Source organism: Colias croceus, chromosome 17 (genome assembly GCF_905220415.1).
Source record: "Colias croceus chromosome 17, ilColCroc2.1".
In the NCBI taxonomy this organism is placed as follows: Eukaryota; Metazoa; Arthropoda; class Insecta; order Lepidoptera; family Pieridae; genus Colias; species Colias croceus.
In genome coordinates, this window is record NC_059553.1 from 3,423,246 (window position 1) to 3,444,487 (window position 21,242).

At 31.8% G+C, this 21,242-nt stretch overlaps 4 protein-coding genes across 5 annotated transcripts in view; 1 reads left to right on the top strand and 3 right to left on the bottom strand.

The window, feature by feature from the left end:
• Positions 1–991: 991 nt before the first annotated feature.
• Positions 992–2,051, bottom strand: LOC123698877 (39S ribosomal protein L13, mitochondrial). Its single transcript, XM_045645687.1, has 3 exons — positions 1,936–2,051; positions 1,574–1,852; positions 992–1,297 (listed from the first exon to the last, which is right to left on the bottom strand). The coding sequence occupies exons 1-3, from the start codon at positions 1,957–1,959 to the stop codon at positions 1,064–1,066; spliced, it is 537 nt and encodes a 178-aa protein (XP_045501643.1). The 5' UTR covers positions 1,960–2,051; the 3' UTR covers positions 992–1,063.
• A 492-nt stretch (positions 2,052–2,543) lies between these two features.
• On the bottom strand, positions 2,544–11,389 carry LOC123699182 (leukotriene A-4 hydrolase). Of its 2 annotated transcripts, none has more exons than XM_045646075.1 (11): positions 11,182–11,389; positions 10,261–10,316; positions 9,733–9,845; positions 9,333–9,475; positions 8,349–8,460; positions 7,586–7,806; positions 7,052–7,250; positions 6,231–6,452; positions 3,888–4,032; positions 3,455–3,626; positions 2,544–3,103 (listed from the first exon to the last, which is right to left on the bottom strand). In XM_045646075.1, the coding sequence occupies exons 1-11, from the start codon at positions 11,364–11,366 to the stop codon at positions 2,656–2,658; spliced, it is 2,016 nt and encodes a 671-aa protein (XP_045502031.1). In that variant the 5' UTR covers positions 11,367–11,389; the 3' UTR covers positions 2,544–2,655. The 2 variants fall into 2 exon arrangements, with proteins under 2 accessions (XP_045502031.1, XP_045502030.1); XM_045646074.1 differs by lacking the exon at positions 3,888–4,032 and adding an exon at positions 4,070–4,217.
• A 367-nt stretch (positions 11,390–11,756) lies between these two features.
• On the top strand, positions 11,757–13,775 carry LOC123699217 (neuralized-like protein 2). The gene is made up of 2 exons (XM_045646114.1): positions 11,757–12,700; positions 12,835–13,775. Exons 1-2 carry the CDS (start codon positions 11,995–11,997, stop codon positions 12,942–12,944), a joined length of 816 nt encoding a protein of 271 aa, XP_045502070.1. The 5' UTR covers positions 11,757–11,994; the 3' UTR covers positions 12,945–13,775.
• A 62-nt stretch (positions 13,776–13,837) lies between these two features.
• The window catches only part of LOC123699281 (adenylate cyclase type 10-like), a 29,390-nt gene continuing 21,985 nt past the window's right edge, over positions 13,838–21,242 (bottom strand). Inside the window, exons 29-35 of the mRNA XM_045646206.1 lie at positions 20,841–20,962; positions 20,382–20,581; positions 16,767–16,932; positions 16,046–16,193; positions 15,813–15,919; positions 15,378–15,516; positions 13,838–13,984 (exon numbers count right to left, since the gene is read on the bottom strand). Of these exons, the coding sequence (XP_045502162.1) occupies positions 13,838–13,984; positions 15,378–15,516; positions 15,813–15,919; positions 16,046–16,193; positions 16,767–16,932; positions 20,382–20,581; positions 20,841–20,962 (1,029 nt within the window). The remainder of the gene's footprint in view (positions 13,985–15,377; positions 15,517–15,812; positions 15,920–16,045; positions 16,194–16,766; positions 16,933–20,381; positions 20,582–20,840; positions 20,963–21,242) is intronic.

The following is a 21,242-nucleotide window of genomic DNA, read 5'->3' on the forward strand; positions in this document are numbered from 1 at the left end:
CTTCGCGTGGATGGTTATTTCTCCATTTTGAGTACCTCTGACAATAACATCTTATAAATATCTATTGGACCCAATTCCCAAATACGGCTAGGCCTATAATAATACGCAACGTGTGTTCGCGGTTCTACGGAACAACGTTTATGGATAAAACTGAAAAATTAAGATTAATTTTTTCTACGTATTTTTCCAGGATAAAAAGTATCCTATTTTACGCCCAGGATATTAAGGTATAATTATACCAAGTTTCATCGAAATCGAACCGCTAGTTTTCACGTGATGCCTTCACATACAGACAGACAGACAAAAATTTTTTTAATCACATATTTGGGTTTGGTATAGATCCAGTAACACCCCCTGCTATTTATTTTTTCAATATTTTCAATGTACAGAATTGACCCTTCTACAGATTTATTATATGTATATAGATTTCTGTATACGATTATTTGACGGATTTTAATATTAAAATATAAATCAATCTGTGATATAAAATAAGATCAAGATTATTTCTTTTACCCCAATAAACCTTCATAATAAGATATTGGTAAACGTGACAATTTATTAAAGTAAACTGGTAGGTAGTGGAATTTTACGAGAATTATTTATTTACTTATTCTGAAACTTCTAGATTATAAAGTTTTGATCTTGTAAAAGACGAGGAAATCAAGGCGAGGGTTGTCTAAAATTAATAATAGTCAGTAAATTAAATTAAGTATGATAGATCAATATTGCTATCAACTTTTTAATTTTTGTAATTAATGTTCATTCATAATACTCTCATTACTATGCTACTTGAATCATTATAACATTATTTTCTTACAAAAGTTATTATAAAAGGTTTACATATTTGACATTATAGAAGATGAGACATACTATAGGTATGCATATCACAGTCATCTCCCAGTTCAATGGTATATTCATGGAAAATTAAGTAGGTATATTATTACTTAGTGTTATAGCAAAATCAATATAACTAGATAGAAAAAAAAAAACATTATAATTCAATACAATTTATTGACTACAATAACATCTATCTGACCTAAAAATAACTGCTTTAAACCAAAACTTATTTAAGCACATAATCGCTAGGATATTCCATGACTTTGGGGAATTTCTGAACATCTTCCTCAGGTATGTGATCTAGTCTTGTGGGAACGAAACGTAGTTGTCTTATTTGATTGGTTACATTTTGCATCACATCATCAGGAACCTCTTCACCGGGATATATGAACAATCTCTGCATTGTGTGTCGCCTCTGTAGATTACCTTTCATTGATCTGTATACTGCTTTCTTTATAATCTGTAAAAATACAATCATGTATATTAGTATTTTAAGGAAGTTATTTTTTTTAGGTAAAAAACAGTTTTATTTTCTGAACACAATAATTAATTATGTTTTATTTACTTTTTAATACCTACTATTCTAAATAAAATCAGTGAATAAATTATTCTGTCTTTCTCCAATACATAGTTCCGTATTTGGGTAAATACTGACCTGTCTTTTGTCTAGATTGGATAGTATAAAAATTGTTCACCTTATAATATTGCAATACATCATACAAGTTTAATCACAAACCATGGTAGGATCCTTGTTGTGAACTTCCCAGGCTAAAGTCCAAGAAGCTCCTCCAGGATATCCTGTGTGGTGGAAATACGCCCGCTTTCGCCATTCATCTCCTCGTAAAGCTATTTCTCTGCTGTTTATACAAACGACGACATCTCCACAATCATTCATTGGATGATAAATTGGTTTATGTAAACCCATTAAATACTTTTTAATAACGTTTGCCGACTGGTACGGGTCTTGCCATTTGCAGTCGAAAATATGCCAGGTTCGCGCAAAGGTAGCCCATTGCTAAAATAACAAATATAGAGGTTAAAAAAACTTCAATAGAATTAAGAGGTTTTATCCAAACGATATTATATTTTGAGTGATACCTGCACACGCTTCGCCGCTGACATAATTTTTGGCTTTTATTTGTAATTCTATTGAGAAAACAATAAATAAGTTTCTATTATTTTTTTAATGTTACACTTTTAGGTTATTTTGACAGTCAGTGAGTGAATATGTCAATGTCGTTGTCGTTCTGACTTTTGACATATTATTATAGTCAAATTTTAATATGTCTTCAGATTCCAGGTGTTTGGTATATTTTTTTATATAGGTATCAATTCAAATTTTGTATATTTATACCACAGATTTATACAATGTCTTTATCACTACGGATGGCTGGATTGATTTTAAAAACTTTTGGTTTATTAGAATACGATTTTAATTTTAATCAAAACTTACAATAATATTTACTCGTATGGGGGCGAAACCGGCGAAACGAACAGACTCAGCAGCTAGTAAACTAAGCTAGTAAATTATATGTATAAAACTATCAAACTTTTCACATTATAAGTCATTAATTATTGGATCGTATTCAACGACATTAGGCAACAAGAATTACGAATAAACTTTGATTTAATTGATAGTTTGCTCCGGAAAAGTTGTTGTTATTACTTATTATCTAAAATATAGGAACAAATACAATACACATTATAATAATTATAAATCATTTATTATGTAAATAAAAACATTTGCAATATAATCAAATGAATCTTTAAAAATTGCAATTATTTACAATAAATAAAATAAACTGAAATGCAAAAAAACTATTCACTGAGATGCAAGTCTTTTCTTAGAGTATACGCAGATACGTGCATCATATACTGTTCATTCTCTAGGAAATTATCAATTGCTCTTTGTCTCATGGCTTCCCAGGCATATAAGTCTCTGTATATCGGCCTTACATACTTCATACGACCTTGGCTATTCACAAATTGTAATATTTCATTTATTTTGGATTCATCTCGGCTCTTGATACATAATCTTAGCCAGCGATATGTAATTTCTGTGTTCTTGCTTGTAGCTATTTTATAAGTATCTCCCATTTTTTGTAATCTGTCAACTGGCAGAGCATCTCCATCAATGAGATCTTGAAGGAAGTTGATAATTTGTTGTGGTGTGAATGTCATGATGTCATTGTAGTCGAAGGTAGTTTTAACGTTGCTTATCTTCGCTCGCAGGTCCGTCACCGCTTTAGTCATAGATGTGTCGTACCTGAGAGAAACAAAAAATTGGATGTGAAAAACGGGAAATTTTGATAGAATGACGACGCAAAATATACCGCATCCATTGATGCTATTTTTATACACTACCATTTTAAAGTAAAACACGTAGAAGTGGCATAGGCATAGAAATTTAAGTGATTAAAAACGTAGAATATTACATTTGAAAAAAAAAAGAAAAAATTAATATCTTACAATAAACATAATTTACATAAACAATACAATTAAAACCAAGACAATACGATTTGAAATAATAATAAACAATACAGAAAATGGACAAAATTGATACAATTAATCATCTATAATATGGTGATAAACTTTTTTTAATCACGTATTTACTTACGCCGGTATAACAGGCGGCATTCCGGACTTATGTAGCCAAGTCTCCCAGTCCACTTTCTTCAACGCCTCATTTTCTTTGAAATATTCAAATAGATGCGCCTTGAATTGCTCAGTGTCTATGGACTGCCGTTGGAATTTGTTCAAGTATGACCTCAGGAAATCATCAAATACTTCTGAAAAGTAAAAACATGATTTTAGCGAGAATTATAATAGTTTGATGGATTACTCTTCTAATTAATATTAGATGAATAAATTAACCAACTCTTTTTAAATAGCACGGGAATTTACTAAATATAACTTGGACATGTTATTTTATAATTCTGATGGTTCTAACTTCTAAACTTCTGAAATGCACATTAAAAAAAGAAGAGATAAGGAAGAATAAGAAACAGATGACTATGTCTGTGTGAATGAGCCACACCTCTGAATCTTACCAGGTCCACCGAAGAGATCTTCCAAATATCGCAAAAACAGCGACCCCTTTTCGTATGGAACAGTCGAGAATGCATCATCCGGGTGTACATTCGTCAAATTGACGACCAAACGCGTCAACGCATTATCTACACCCAATTGGTGGACCTACAAACAAAAATATATAATGTAAACTCCCCCTTACCTGGACCTCCAACTAAATCTTCGAGATAGCGAAGGAATAGAGACCCTTTCTCGTAGGGCACTCTTGAGAACGCGTCATCTGGGTGCGTTTGGTTCAAGTCGGGAACTAATTGCGTGAGGGGATTGCTCGCACCGAGATTTTTGTTTATCTGCAAACGCAGATTTTTAAGTCAATTTTGTGTTTATATTTAGGAATGAACAAGGGACTGAGTTGAATATTAGTTTGAATGTAATAAGAATGTACTGGGATTCTACACAACTGCCTAATTGATGTAATCAGTTGATAACAAATCACAGCCAGTGACCGACTATTAACAAAGTGAGGCACAATTCGTACGAATGCGCCACGAATCAAAGGAAGGCGGCATTTTATACTATTCGACATCTAAACACATTCTGATAGGGAATAGTGATAACTATATTGACAACAATATTAAATCAAGAGTTACGTCTAACACTATACAGGGTGTAATCGTTAAGTGTGCACAAGCGATTATTCCGTAACTATTGCAGATACCAAAAAACTTTAAACTGATATCGAAAGTACTTAACCTAATGAGTAAAATGGCCATCATAATTTTTTAAAAATAAAACGAGAAATATCCAAAAATGTTACATTAAACGCTCCCATACATTTTATTTCCCATACATTTTGTATTCATAGCAGATTTTCGAAGTGATGTCCTCATTGTGCAATACAATGAGGAGCTCTATTTATAGTTTCTAAATGAACTTCCCTTCAAATTTGCGAAGTAATTAAAGCAGAAAACCAAAAAAAGAAAGAAAAAGCTAAAATCTTTCATATTAAATGTACTAGGTTGATCCAAAAGTAATGTTAATTGGGTATTTCCTGTGCACATAAAAATATAAAATAAATGTTTTTTGCTTGCTCATGTATTCACTAAGTAATCACAAAAAAATCATATCAACAGGCCACGTTTCCAATTATTTACATTAATTTGAATGTGAACCGTGCGTGCCAGAATGTTTCCCGACGAAAAGAAGAAACAATGATTCGACATGTAGAGGGTAAATTTCTAAATGTTTAATGATATCAGGATAATTTTTTGTCACGTTTTGTGATTATGGACGTTACCCGAGTTCACCATGTTTATGCTGAAACCAAAAAACAATCAATGTCCTGGATGCGAGCTTCCAAAGTGACGATGAAGAAATTCAAAGTGAAAATCAGTAGGTTAGATTAAAGCGGTTGTTTTTTGGGACGCTGAAGGAATAATTATGGTGGAATATTTTAAAAAGGTAGCCACTTTATTGGGCTCTTACTAAACAGACCAAATTAAAAGATTGCGGTAGGTGAGTAAGGAAAAGAGACATGGCAAACTGCGGACCTGAACGCTGTTTCACCAAGACAATGCACCAGATCACAAAGCGTCAGTTGCGATGGCTGCCATTCAAAAATCGGCATTCCAAATGCTTGAACACCTACCCTATTTTTTAGATCTAGCTCCTATTTACTTTTATCTCTTTCCTCGGCACAAGAAACACTTTCTTAGCAATAAATTATTTTAAGACGACAGCGAAGTGATGGCCGCGTGGAGGGATTTTTGTGGATGAAGTCAAAGTTTTTTTTTAAGTTTAGGAAAAAAAATATTGAAGTATATTTTCTAGTTAGAAGACTATCTAGAGAACTACATAATTATTATAACTGTAATGACCATGTTTAATATTGATTATCATTACTTTTGGATCAACCCATGTACATGGGATATTCGTATCTCATACTAAAAGTATGGGAGGGTTTCAAGTTAATATTTTAGATATTTCTTGTTTTATTTTTAAAAATTTATTATGGCCATTTTACTCGTTAGGTTAAATACTTTCGATGTCAGTTTAAAGTTTTTTGATATCTGTAATAGTTACGGAATAATCGCCTGTGCACACTTAACGATTACACCCTGTATAAAAACACCATCCAATCTCATCATCTTCCAATATTTTAGAGTCCTCTTACGTACCACAATGAAACATATTAAAAATCGTAATTCGATCCTAAATTTTTTACAATTGGCATTTGTCATTGAATGATCATGCTACTTATATTATATTGTGTAATAAGACAAATGAACTATACTTAGATTAAATAGACTTAAATTTTAATATGTAATATTACAGTATATTTATAGTAATTTTAATATACTCACAGTTTCATCAAGTTCCTGCAAGCCAAGTAAACTACTGAAGTCCCGGCTACGTTTCGCTTCTTCCTTATCTTCTATCAAAGACGCTCCGACTTTCCTCTCCAAGAACACTGTGAATCCTTCATTGAGCCAGAAATGCTCAAAGTTCCTGTTTGTGACGAGGTTGCCCGTCCAACTGTGCATTATTTCGTGGACGATGACATCTGCTTGGCTTCTGTCTCCAGCCTGAATAAGATTATATCGATTACTATAAACTTTAAAGCAATTTGTAAATTGCAATAATTGTACGACCCAATGGCACTAGGCAGGTGTTTAATAGATTTTATAAATTTCCTCATAAATTAATGAACTTAAGCAAAACATGACAAGCATCTCATAAAAGTATAATGTAGCCTATTTCGTATGAAAGTTGTCGTGTATATAATTTTAACTCGTATTAGTCACACAGACATAAGTAGCTTAACATGCTGATATTAGAAATATTTAAAGTTTTTTAAGAACAAAAAAGAAGTAATCTTGTTTATGAGCCATATCCAAAATAGATTTATAGCCGTGAATAATTGCGATTACGATTTCAATGGTATTTACGTTTATGGTATAACAGAAATGAGTATCGATTCGAAACAACAAATATACCTATGCAATTATAAATTATTTAATTTACAGAGTGGAATTTTATATATATCGTATAATTACGAAATTCCACCCTCTACACTACTCTACTTTTACAGAAAACTGGAAACGTTTTTTTTTTCGTTTTGTCTTTTGTTTTAAATAAAAAAAGGGTAAAACCGCGGGGAACAGCTTGTAATACATATAATTACCAATAACGTAGGCGTAACAAACGTTAGACATGGATTCTCCATACCACCATAGGGGAAGGAGGGGGGTAACACAAGCAAATCATACTGCGACCACTGATAAGGTCCACAGAGCTTTTCAGCCGCTTGCAAATACTTTTCGGTGTTGGCAAACTCCCATGCACTCCTTTCAATCTCTTCTTTTTCTGACCAGACGTGCGACCTGAAATCATAAGGGTATATAAACCATACTCGCTTTAATTAACTAGAAGATTATTTATGTATTTAAAGTTAACATGCTTCGTATTTTAGTCACTTTAAATGAACGATTTTTTCCAAATATTAATTGTTAATCCTCAAAAATTATCGAACTTCTAATTTTTACATCTAAAACTTAAACAAGTACTTGATGGGAAGCAAAAGTTCATTTTTTCTATATAAACAATATTTTTCGAAACTATAGGTTTTAGATACACATCCTATTATTTACCTATAAAAAATATCAACTCTACCACAAAACATATAGAATTGAACACCAGACCACACACATAAACTCACCTCGGACCAAGCTCCCTCGACTCCAAAACACCGACAGCAATGGCCAACAAATACGACGGTATAGGCACAGGCTGTCTAAACGTATATGTAGTACTGTTACTATCTCCTCTGATAGCGCTCATGAGAACTGTGAACGGTTCTGGGGCTGTTACTTCTGCGTTATATGTGAATTTAACTGCTGGTGAATCTTGGCAGGGAAGAATTGAACGAGCGTGGATTGGCTGAAAACAATTGTTTCTGTATATAATTTATTTTTTTAATAAATTCTCAATAGGTAAAAATATAGTGGAGTAGGGATACTGGACACGCAAAATGTCGTTGAGTTGCGGAATTTAATTATTAAGGATACCTGAATGAGTCTATAAATTATTAAGCTATTGCATAGCTTCTATCGCGGGCCTTGAGCGCGGGGACCGAATCGAGAAATTCCGTAACGAAAAAACCTCACGCTCCCCTCTCCGACGGGCGGAGGTGTGGCTTGAAGGCATAGCATGCAATAGCTTTACACGTCGTTTTGAGTAATGCCATTAGCACTACATAAATAAATCATTAAAAATTATTTATTAAAAAAAATAAGTCATTACCTATGTAGTAAACCTTTAGGGGTACATAAATAACTCAGTAACTTATTAAAACAAATAATAATAAGTCTTTAGCATACGTAAATAAGTCAATAACTTATTTAAAACAAATATAAATTAAATCATAAATAATTTCGTTATAACTTTAAACATTTATATTTTCAAAGACATTAAATACGTACCTGACATTGACTGAACATATATGGGTACTTTTTGCCTGACGTCTGCTTCGCGTCCAACCATTGTAAAGCAGTAGCTGTCGGTGATGTTTTATACTTGATCCTTATCTTTATTCTGTGAATATACCCTCATATTAATATATCAAAAAAGAACGTGAGCGTGCGCACGTGTCAGAAGTGAAACTTCTTAAGATTCAAAGATACCAAAATCGTCGTCTACCCCATGACGTGACGGTATTACCATGGCGCGACATTGAAATATTACGCGAACGACACCAACGCGCCTAAAGAAGATTCACTTCAAAAATATCTATAAGCTATTATATTTATTAGTGCTTAAATCACAAAGAAAACTATCCTAAGTCATTTGAACTACATCCAATTATAAAACAAACAACATCCTGTAATTACACTAAATGTACGCTATTTCCAATCTAACTGTAATCAAACTATAAAGGAATGTATTTTTAACTGCGTCTTACACACGACCATCCACATTCATGCTATTAAGACTTGTTTGCATGACCTTAAGAAACATTGTTGAGTCTGCACATATATGATTATCGCTTTGAGAACCCATGATCGGTTTATAAATATAACCATTGTAGGACATTGCCATTGTTGTAGCCGATGGTACTTGTTTTATTTCATGTGTTTTTTCTTCTTGTTTTGTTTTGTTCAACTCTGTACAGAACTTCCTTCAAGAAGACGCGATTTTAGTGATAGTTGTTAATTTTAAAATCACATTTTCTGTCTAGGGTGAAAAATTCGCACTAATTTTCCAGCTATGACGTATTATTTTATTAATGTTGCTATTTCAGAATTTCACTTTTTAATATGGCGATGACTATTTAAAGATCAAGTCTCGTCTGAATTCATACACAGGGTATACAAATTGGGTTTGGACAACCCTATTTCTTTTTCAACTAAATTGCAATAAATGACCAATAAATAATGTTTCTATTGTACAATATACTATAAACCTACTTCTGATCAACTGTAGCTGGTTCGGCAAGTGGTATAGTAAGCTTTGATCCATAATTTGGAACAGGGTTGTCTAGTCTATATTCCAATGACTTTCCATCCTCTGTTTCAATTGATTCAATAGTTATATCACTCGAATCTAATATCTGAAATAAACAGTTTTTATCATGTAACAAATGACAAGATCAAGATGGTTTGATAAAAATCTTATGATTAGAGATCCCACTTGTAAGAAAATAAATTGATAAACAGCAATTTGAAAAATCAATTTCTATGAATTACTTTAATGACATATTTATGTAACTATATTCATCCATATTCATTGGGTTGGGGTCGCGATAAACAAATGGTTATCACAAACATGTACATCTGGAATAAAATGAGATTTAATAAACATACTCACCAATTCATTTATATTGTCTAAAGCATTAATGGTTAAATCTGCTATTCCACTCAATTGTTTATTTTCAAAATCCACATTCAATTTTAAATCCACATGCTTTATTATGGCCAATTCTGGAAAAAAAATAGATGTGATAATTATAAGAAAATCTTTCAAAGCCCATAATTTTTATTTTTGAGACTTTCATTTTGTTATTTTATATAAATGATATAAATCTGATACAGTTTACATTTATACGTAAAACAATTTAATACATAAAACATTGATATAATATGGTTCTACATAAAATTGATTATTAAAATCAATTCAGTAATATTTCAGTTTATTGATAACACAAAAATATCAAATCAATGTTTTTCTCTGTAATATTTGTGGATGAAATAGAAAAATATCTAATCATTTCTTTCATAAATTAAAAAGTTTAGTATTTATTTTTATTATTTAGTTATATGAGAATGGTAAGAAAATTTTTCAAGGGAATATTAAATTACTAGGATTTAGGTAAAAAAAATAATTCTTAAAACATACCAGGCCTTGAATGTGATGAAGGATCAAGTGGACTCAAAGCCATAGCTTCTATTTCCCTAAAAATGAAAACATTTATGAGGAAAACTGTACACAACAACCTAAAACCATTCCCTAACATTGTGCCCGTGCAATCTGTACCAAGGCTATGATTCAAAGGAATCAGTATATATAGTCACAGCATGATCTAACACAGAAGGTAATAAGTACACTACAAACAAATACAATTCTTAAACTCTAAATAATAAAGACTATATCTTTTTAACTTTACTAGAACTACCAATAAAGAGAAAACTGCATCTAGCTTTCGTTTTTATAATGACATTCATGATACACAAATTATTCAAACATTTGATCACAATGTTAAATATAGAAGTATTTGTATCAATAGAGAATCATTTATATTAATGGTTCATCTTTAATACAATGAAGAATCACACTTCAAAGATGCATCTTTGAGCCCTAAAAAGAGTTAATTAAAGAAGTTACAACTAATGTTAATGTATTTGAAATCTAAATTTAAGATAAAAGTTGTGAACATTTTACACTTGTCGGTATAAATTATAAGTTTCAGGTGAAATCATTAATTTTCTAGAGATAGTCCCTGACATTAAGCTTCCTCTAATCCATTGAACAATGAGCAGATCAGTCCTACCAGTTAAAAATGGATAAATTAATAATAGGAAACATATATGTATATAGGAAAAAAAGGTTTACTTTCATAATATACCTATTTATAATTCACGTTATAAAGGGTTACCGCTCTACGGTCAGCGGTTTAGATGTATATTATGTAAAAATATTCCATTTGCTGCTATGTAAATAACCGATAAATAATTTTCGAGAACAACTACTTCCTATTAAATAGTGATTAACGGGTAAATTGAACGGCTAACAGAGGTAAATAATATTAAAAATTGACACCTGCTAGTGGTACACAATTGTTGTGTTTTTATCAGTGAAAATGGAACGCTGTAATGTTGTTGACAATATCGTATGTTTTTCAATCTCGAACTGATTGAATAATTTAATCTGCTATTTTTTGTTAAGACTTGATATCGAACAGGCCAACGAAAGTGCCTCGTGATCACTTTGCCGATGACAGACATTTTTTTTAAGCTCCGCTCCGCTAGTTGACAGTCGCAATGACATGTTGATTTTTTAAAAATACAAAACAATTGACATTCACAGAGTAATTGCCAGTTTGATGAAATAGGTTCTGATACGTGGTTCTGTGACTCCTCACATCACAGCATATTCTTCTGTGATATTCTTCAATAAATTTTCACAAAATATTGAATAAAGATTAATAATTACCTAAGTATAACACACACGGAACCACAGAGTAAGTAATAAGGAACGCTTCTTATATCACTACAAGGAAAGGATAGCATAAAAAAATCGTTATAAATCATACATGTTTAAGCGGCAACATTATTGGAATAAGTATGTCAAGTGTATGACATATTGACATATCGCATACGGCATATCAATTTGTTGACCAATGTCATATCAATCGTCTTGTCGTTGTTTTATTTTTTCATAGCGAACTACGAAGTGTGAATCGTAACAATAATAAAAATAACAATACTTTAGCCACAAATAACTTACATTTATTAGTGCTTAAAAGTGGTCACTATATCTTAATACCCGCGATTGTAAATTTAATTATTATAAATAGTGTTTCTCGCCCTGGAGGCGAGAAGGTTTCACCGAGCGCCAACAACCGATGAACTTATGATATCTATAATGCTGTCGCGGTTTCACCACTACCATGGCTCAAATATTATTTTATTTGAAGATAATACAGTTGCTTATCGAAAAGCAAGTTTCGCGCATGGTTTAACTTTTAGTGAGAAACCGTTACTGCCAGGTGAAATATTTTTAGTGGAAATCGAAAAAACAGAACGCGGATGGAGTGGTCATATGCGTTTAGGTTTGACGTTGCTCGACCCCCAGAGTACTGCATTAGGAGAGAAAGGTTTGCCGCAATACGCTCTTCCTGACCTCGCTAACACGGGTATGTCGTGGATATTCCCTATATCAAAGTCACAAAATAATGTACTTATAGAACTTATCAATCAAGGTACTAGTGGGCGACGAGATAACGAGCCTAGAGTATCTGTATTAGGGGATGCCCACAATGTACACACTCCTCGTGGCTATGTATCTAAGTCCACTTTAAGACCACAGACTGTATCAAAAAATGGCACTCCACAAGGCATCTTACCTATGGATGCTGGAAGTCGTATAGGTGTTATGTTTGTTCCATGCCCTAAAAAGAGTAAAGACGAGCCTGATTTAGCTGAAATGCATTTCATTATAAATGGAGAAGAGCAAGGCCCATGCACAAAAGCAATACCTTATACTAGAGGTCCCTTACATGCTGTTGTTGATGTTTATGGAACAACAAAACAAGTACGAATTATACAACTCTATGGAGGTAATAAAAAAAATCTTTGATTATGTACCAACAATTTATTTATTTTTTTATGTATGAAGGGGTTTAGATCAAGGATAGTTATGGAGTGTTCTATTGTTTCTTTTATTTATATTATGTTTTTTTTTATATTTCAGTGAAAACATTACAAAATGTTTGCCGAGATGCTATCCTACAATTTGTGAAGGATGGTTCAGTGAAGTCATTGCCCCTTCCCCAGTGTTTAAAGGACTTTTTACTCTCATAGAAGTGGCCATTCTCAATGGTAGTGACAATACAGCTCTTGGGGAATATATTATTTGCTTTGCAAGTTTTGGGTAGAACATTCCTGGCTTTGATAAGTAAAGCCTATATTAATTTAATGTTTCTTTTTGTAAAATATGAAATAGCAAGTGGTTTAGAAGTTCAAATAATAGAAGAATTATAATAAAATAAAATTTTCTATACTATATTCGAGAAGAATTAGAGCTTGTTCATAGTTCTGTAAAAATGTATCAGTTTCTCTCATAATAACCCATATCAAACTATAATGTTAGTTTGCACTTTTAATTAAGTTGTAATGATCAGTTTTCTTTTACTAAAAAAACCTAATGTGTTTCAATAAAGTCAAAAAATTGTTCTAAAAATGTATACCTAGGTCTTTTAGGATGCATGTAGTAATGTGCCTGTAGATTGCCTAAGCGTACCTTATATTTTTTAAAAGTATTTTACACATGTTATAGATTACTATTCAATATATTATACACAAAAATATCTATTATAAACTGTTGTTCATAAAATACTACAAGCAAACACAAAAAAATAGTTCTAATTCTTCTCAATGACAAAATTAGAATGATTCCTGGGTAAGTCATTTTAATAAAATCTATATGAATTTTCATAATAAATCTTAGTTCTATGTATATTTTCTATGCTTATCTTTATATTTTATTTTTATAATTTTTAATACAGTGGATCTGAACAATTTTCTAAAATATGAATAAATTAAGAATCGTGTATCATAATAGTGCCTACAAATTTTGCATCTTTATCAGCTCATTAAATTTTGTTTTTGTAAAATAAAAGTTACAAGTTTTTATTGAGTTTTTTATTACATCTCAAATTAATTCTAATCCAATCCTTAAAATAATAAAAAAAAAACTAAAATATTTTTGGCAATGGCAATGTATATGGAATAATTTTTCTGCCCATTTCTGTGTCAAAAGATTTGTAGTTCAAGATAGTATCAGACTCAACATGTTCAGCCCAATAATTTTCAAGTCTCGGATTTAACAAACGCTTCCAATACTGAAATAATAAAAAGAAAGTCAAGTTACAGTTGTTGAATCAATGAACTCGTATCAAGCATAATGTAAAGCTAAAGGAAATTTGATAGGACGTAGGTATATTATTTTACATATTAATATATTATTTGAACTCCTTGTATCTCTGTCACGCATTTGCGCAGGCCTTTGAACCAATTATAATAAACTTTCAAATGAATCATACATTCGCGCTTCGTGGGTCGAGCATAAAAGCAACGTAGATATACAATTGTTCGCAAAAATTAGGAGGTCAATTTATTCAGTTTCGTTGACCCGAGACTGTATCAAATAATGAATGACTCAGTTGACTGAACTTACGTTTATAAGATCATGGGTTTTTATAAAATAAATCTTCTTATGTATGTACCTATATTATGAACTATGCTTTGCCATCAATTATTACAAAGCATTTCTAATCTAAAATAAGCTACTCATAGAAATAAATCGGAACTTTTAGACAAAAATCGGTTAGCGAGAAAGTGCCGGTTTACCGCGTCATACCTACTACGTTTGCAAATCAAAAATGCCATTTTTAATTTAGCACACATCAGAAAATAGTTCAGGATACATCGCCCATTTTTGCAAGTGACTACAGACTATCAAGCTGATTTTCCGTTTAAGTAGCTTTATTTTGATGAGACACCGAATAATTTCGTGTACGAAACTCTCGATTGTGGTAGCTAACAGAGATAACAAGGATACAATTTTTTGATTGGATGGTTCTCAAATATTTATTACGCAATTTGTAGGACAATTTGTCTGTTGAATTATATAAACATTAACTAAATGAAAACAAAAAAATCAGCTTGTTAGTAATCATTTATGATGACCTCGTTATCGATACACTTTGGAAAGGGGGACTCTTTGAACAAACCATAGATTTTGTAGGACAAATATTTTTTCGAATAATTTAGGTAAGTAATTATCTTGAGATTGAACAAAAAAAAAATTCATTTACCTAGTAGGTACATATTTGAGAACCATCAAATCAAAATTTTTTATCCTTGTTATCTCTGTTAGCTACCACAATCGAGACTTTCGTACACGAAATTATTGGGCGTCTCATCAAAATAAAGCTACAAACGGAAAATTAGCTTGATAGTAGTCACTTGCAAAAATGGGATGTATCCTGAACTAAAAGTAACTGCCACATTATTACATTTTGATTTATCTACCGCAGTAAATTGTCCGTTATGAAGTTTAAATTTTGATTTAAATAGGTAGGGAATTCACAAAAAAGAACATTTGTTTTTTGTTGCCAGCTACTAAAACAATTAAAATGAGATGTAGATTTTTATGCATAACTTCATAAAATAAATCGTCCTAAGTATTAATTTACTTTTAATTTACATAATAGGTATCGCATTTAAACTTACAAGCCTATTATGTTCGATCCATATAATCATTAATTTATCCGAATATTTCTTTGCGCATTGCGTCGCTTTGTTTAAAATACCAAATGCGCGTTGTTTATTTCGCTTTATGTAGTGATAGTAGGCACTGAATAAGTAATACCTGAAATAAGTAAAACACTTAGGAAAGTACTGTATAATGTATGAACACTCTTAAATAGGTACGTGATATTAACCACAAATATTTACGACGAGAAAGCTTATATTGGGAAAGTGTTTTAGACCAATACACCTTTTTTATCAAAGTCCATACCTAATATTATATTTATCAAAGTATTTTCTGGTGGTCATAATATTTATTCCCATATATTATATATCGCAGTAAAATAAATATACTCGATAACCATGACTGAAGAACCAATTGCCAACTATTATTTTGTTTTGTAATCAGCTAGTTACCTTGAACGAAAAATAGGACTATGTTTACTGGCCACATCCAACTCGGCGAACAAAGTTCTCAATGTCTTTGCTATGTTTATTATATTTTTTATATTCCTGTTATTTAACTGAAAGAAAGTTTCGTTTCTGAGTTAATTAAATTAGAATTAACTATAATTAAACGAAAAGATATACAATAAATAATACCAAACTTAAGATAATTCGAACAAAGGAATACATAATTATATAGGTACCTCTCTTACTAAATCGATTAAATAACCTTCTACAAGTCTTAACATAAGTGAGGTATAATATTCGTGATTAACGTTTTCAAGGTGTTGGATTTGTTCAATTTTTTCGTTCCACATAATGCTTTTTTCCCACAACCCGACTCTGATTGTACTGTAAAATGAAAATAACTGCATTAAAAAATATATATTTTCCAAACACAAAACTGAAACTGAAATAGACTAGTTTATCTTAGGTACTTGAGATGGATTAAGGTCAAGATATCTGACACAGGTGAGATGCTCAGGTCAATCAAAATGTATTCTGCTTGCAGAATTTTATTTGCAGCAGTCCCAGCTTATGTATTTTCTCATTGTGCCTGAGAGTTGAGACCCTTAATATATTTTCTTATCCAAAATTTGATCAATACTATAAAAATTCAAGTGCAGTGTTATTATGAAAAACTAGTGAGTTTTTGGCACTAGAATAGCAAAATAAACACAGCAAATAAAATATGTTATCGCACGCCTTAGGTGAGAGGTAAAATTAATTATTTATGTTTGATGTGAAATCTATACTTAATTTTATAAAGATGTAGATTTTATTTATTTGTTTAAAAGCGCTAATCTCAGGAACTACTGAGCCAATTTGAAAAATTATTTCCGGCTATAGACCAACAGGAGCGCAGCCACGCAGGTGAAAGCGCGGAGCGCAGTTAGTGTTCAATATCTATGAGGTGATTCTTACAAAAGCCACATGCAAGCAAAGAAGTTCCATGCAGCCTCCGGAGTCTTGGATCGGAGGAACATCTCCCCTTTCTCCATAAAGAATGTTTCACAGGCATTATATGACTCTACACAGTACCCGGTATCCAGGTATATGGCCATGGCGTGGTAGTAATACCAAGCTTCCGCTTAAAATATGTAATGTTATATTAATAATTATTAAAAGAAATAATAAGGAGGTTTAGTAGAGCAAAACGCGAGTTTGCTGTTAAATTATAATGCTTTAAAGTATATGATTAACTGCAGTAAAAAATCTCAGATAAATATTATATGATATTCTTCAGGGGATAAACTAGTTAGATAGTGTGTTGAAAACACAATACAACTTATTTTACTCGATAGAAAAAAATCACAAAGGTACCTCTAAAAAAATCTTTTGATGCTTAAAAACCATACTAAACTACATGCAATCATTCTGTTTTTTCGGAAAATAATTCTACAAGCAACATACTAAGATAATACTGTGTTATTTTTTTAGTCCAATCAATAGATTTCGTGTAAATCGCAAATTCTTATTCCCAAAACAAAAACGTACGCATGTGTGCGTGAACGCCTGTGTACCGACACTACTGGCCGAGGCCCGTTCGAATGATGCGCGTATGGCGTCCGCGTCGGGCTGCAGCTGTGGCGCGGCGTGTGTGTGTGAGTGGAATGAAATGCTTGCTCAGGGCAGCGCCTTAAGGCTGCAGTCTAGCAAAATTGCGTTTTCAACAAGTTATTTGACAATTTTTTCCCGGCTATTGAAATGATAAACTGAATTTTTTTTTCTTGTTTATCAATTAGTGTTATATACGCAATGCGCATGAATTTTTTCACATTTATAAAGTTACTTTATGTTACCTTAATCAGGCCTTCAAGATAAGTCTCTTTCCCCCAAAGACATTTCGAGCTAAGTTTGTGCACTCACAACGTTGCAACCGATTACAATTTATACAATTTGATCAGCGCATTATTATCCTTATATAGTCGTTATTAAAATCTGCTGAATACAATTGCCGAAAAACTTATGATTTTCCTAATTAGAACGTTATAAATTCATTAAATTTCCCATTTTTTGCCTTACAAAAACTATTGATAAATACTGCTAAAAGTTATTTTTTCCATTAATTTATTCGAGTTGAATGAGTATTAAACCTTTAAAAAAATTTTTTTTGAATTTTGATAATTCTTTAAATATTAAAAAAATATTTAAAATAAGTAGGAAAAATCCTAGCGAATTTCTTTAGTCGCGCTCCTTGGGCCGGAGCGTTCTGACGTGTGCTCTACGCTCGATTTTCCTTCATACCGAAGTGAAAGTTGCTCTACTTCATTAAATTTAATATTTTTGTTAATTGATTATTTTTATCTTAGTTTTGTGCAAATATTCGTATTTTTAAACATTTGATTTCGATATGGAAAATAAACGAAAAAAATATGCGTGTAACTACTAGAAAAAAAATTATCTTCTATCAAAGGTGATTGGCAAAAATTTCGTTATTTTACGGGGTGTCAGTAAAGGGATGTATATTTCTTTAAAACTAAAGTAAGCTCATAAATTTTCTTATAATATAATTTTTTTTTGAAGTTCCAAAAATGTTTATTTTTCGTTTGAGAAATACGAAACATAATATAAACTTGTATTGAGAACTTGAACTTGGGACATACGGGAAAAATGATTTGTTTACTCCAAAATTCCAAATATGTCGAGGTGTTTTAATTTTTTCTTCTAGTCATTTTGAACGTAGCGGCATGTTATTTGATTATTAATTTTGTAACTTAAATACAGGATGTTGGTTTTATATTCTGATCTTACAGACGCGCTGACAAATTTAGTCTACCATTTCTAGTTTAGACCTCTAAGTACCAATATTAAAACGAATGGATTATCATCACATCATCAAAACTCAGATGTAATGGAAGATCACAATAACATAGAAAATTCAATAGGTGTTGAGAACTAAACAAACACAAGTAACAGAGACGCGAAGAATAAAAAAAGAGGACGAAAACGATAATTCGTTGATGCTTTCCCTTTTCGACGTATTGTTAGGGTACATCACCAATCTGCAAAAAATAAAACTGATGATTCCCAATTGCTGATTAAAAATGAAAAACAAATAATCGACAACAGTGGTGAAAATTTGCTGATCACAATGAAACATCCTTCAGTGGTAGCAGATTTACTCATTTAAAATGTAAAGGAGAGGAGGACAGGAAAACATTATGAATGTGGATGGTGGATTGTATACAGGGTGTAATCGATAAGTATATGCAGGCGATTATGACGTTATTATTGCAGGTATCAAAAAACTTAAAACTGATATCGAAATTACTTTACCTAATGAGCAAAATGACAATTATAACTTTTTAAAAGTATAACGAGAAATATCTAAAAAAATTACTTTATACATTCCCATATCAAGAAGGGAAAATGGGACTAGTAAGTAGAAGTTAAATGTCTAATTCCGGCCAAATACATGAATGCGGAAGATGCGGTTAAAAATAAAAAATTTAATATTTGAAATACAATGCAAAAAAATAACACTTTTGTCATAGATAAGAAACATGACTATTTTTTCCAAATTCAGGGACAACTAAACGTTGCAGAAGCAGAAGCCTGCTTATTTGCTGTTTGGACTGGAGTGAATCATAATCGTCTAATATTAATTTAGTGAGAAACGTCTTCCCAGTTCAAAATGGAGAAATAAACCATCCACGCGAACACCGACATCCACGCGGACGGAGTCGCGGGCGGAAGCTAGTCAAAAATAAATATCTTTTGTTTTCATTTGCGCATTTTTCTATTTTATAATTTTTTACACAAACATTACATTTTTTTTTATGATATACAAAATTTGATAGAACGTATTCGCAAATTTTGTGTACTGATAAAAAGAATCACCCGGTGTAATTTTCACGAAAATTGTTTCAAATTGTCATTTTAGGTACTTATTACGAATATTAAATTATGCATACGAATGATTTAATTTTTAAAAATTAAGTGGAGCAACTTTCCCTTAGTACATTTGTATTATTTACATATAGGATGACAGGATGCATTTGTTTGCACTACTAGACCAAACCCTTAAACGTTAACGTTTATATTTTTAAAACAACTCGAATTACCTATCTTAAGATAATTCTAGTTGTTTTAAAAAATAATAAAAAAACGACGTGTGGCACTCGGGGACAGCCGCGGTAAAGCTATTGCATGCTATGCCTTCAAGCCACACCTCCGCCCGTCGTAGTGGGGAGCGTAAGGATTTTTCGTTACGGAATTTCTCGATTCGGTCCCCGCGCTCAAGGCCCGCGATAGAAGCTATGCAATAGTTTAAAAAAATATTTATAAGGCAGAATCCAACTTCTTTGAGGCAAGATTATCTTTTTAGAAGTGGTCAATAAATTAGAAGATAGTCTTGCTTTTCTCGGAAAAGATTGAAATTGTGCAGTAGGTACGTTCAACATAATACATAACTAGTCACAAATTAATATATTTTATTCATTTATCTAAAAATTATAAGTATTTTAAATTTTCAGCACTGGCAACAACTATCTACCAAACTACCTAACTGCTTTTTTCCTATTTTTATTTACTCACAGCTCACATCATAGTGCTCGTTTAAATAAACGAACTCCTTCATTATCGAGACCATTTGCTGTATGCGCAGTTCAGTGAGTAAAAGCTCAAGGAGCCAGAAAATGAGCGACTCCCGAGTGCGCACGTCTGATAAACTTGTCATAATCCGCAACACGGAGAGACCGAATTCAAGACTGACTAGCTTATTTCCACGTTGTACACTAAAAATAAGGAAGTAATATATTATAATACCGTGGCACCCGTCTAGATCTATCTCTCTTTCTTTATATTATATTTTATGGCACATATCTTCAGTGGCTTTAAAAATTTAAAAATAAAATTGAACTAACTAAGTACCATCAACTCATTAGCATAGACAACAAAAAATTGAAAAAATCTGTTTTCCTAAGATTTTCGGGCTATATTCATCATTTAAGTATTTTAGAGTACCTACGTTTAACTAAATAGTAAATATCATACTTGTACAAAAATATATTTGTGTAAAGATGTCCAACCGCATATACTTCCATGATGTCCACGCGGCCACGTTTCCGTTGGCACAACTCCCGCGCTTTTGTTTCTAATCGCCGACATAATCGAAACTGTTTAAAATATAATCATTTCCATAGAGAAGAAGAAAGACAACACAGTAGTTAAATTGTTTTAAAATTATGAAATGAAGGACGGAAAAGTTTTGCCACGAAAACAAAATACGTTTTTGAAGCAAAGCTCAAAATATAGTTTAGCCGTTATCAGGTTATTAGAATAGAATTTGAATATCTACCTACATCGCAAAGATTTTGATAAATATATTAGGTACCTACTTCATCTTAAAGCATTAAACCATACTTCATAGTTTGACTTTGAGCACAGTATTACAAT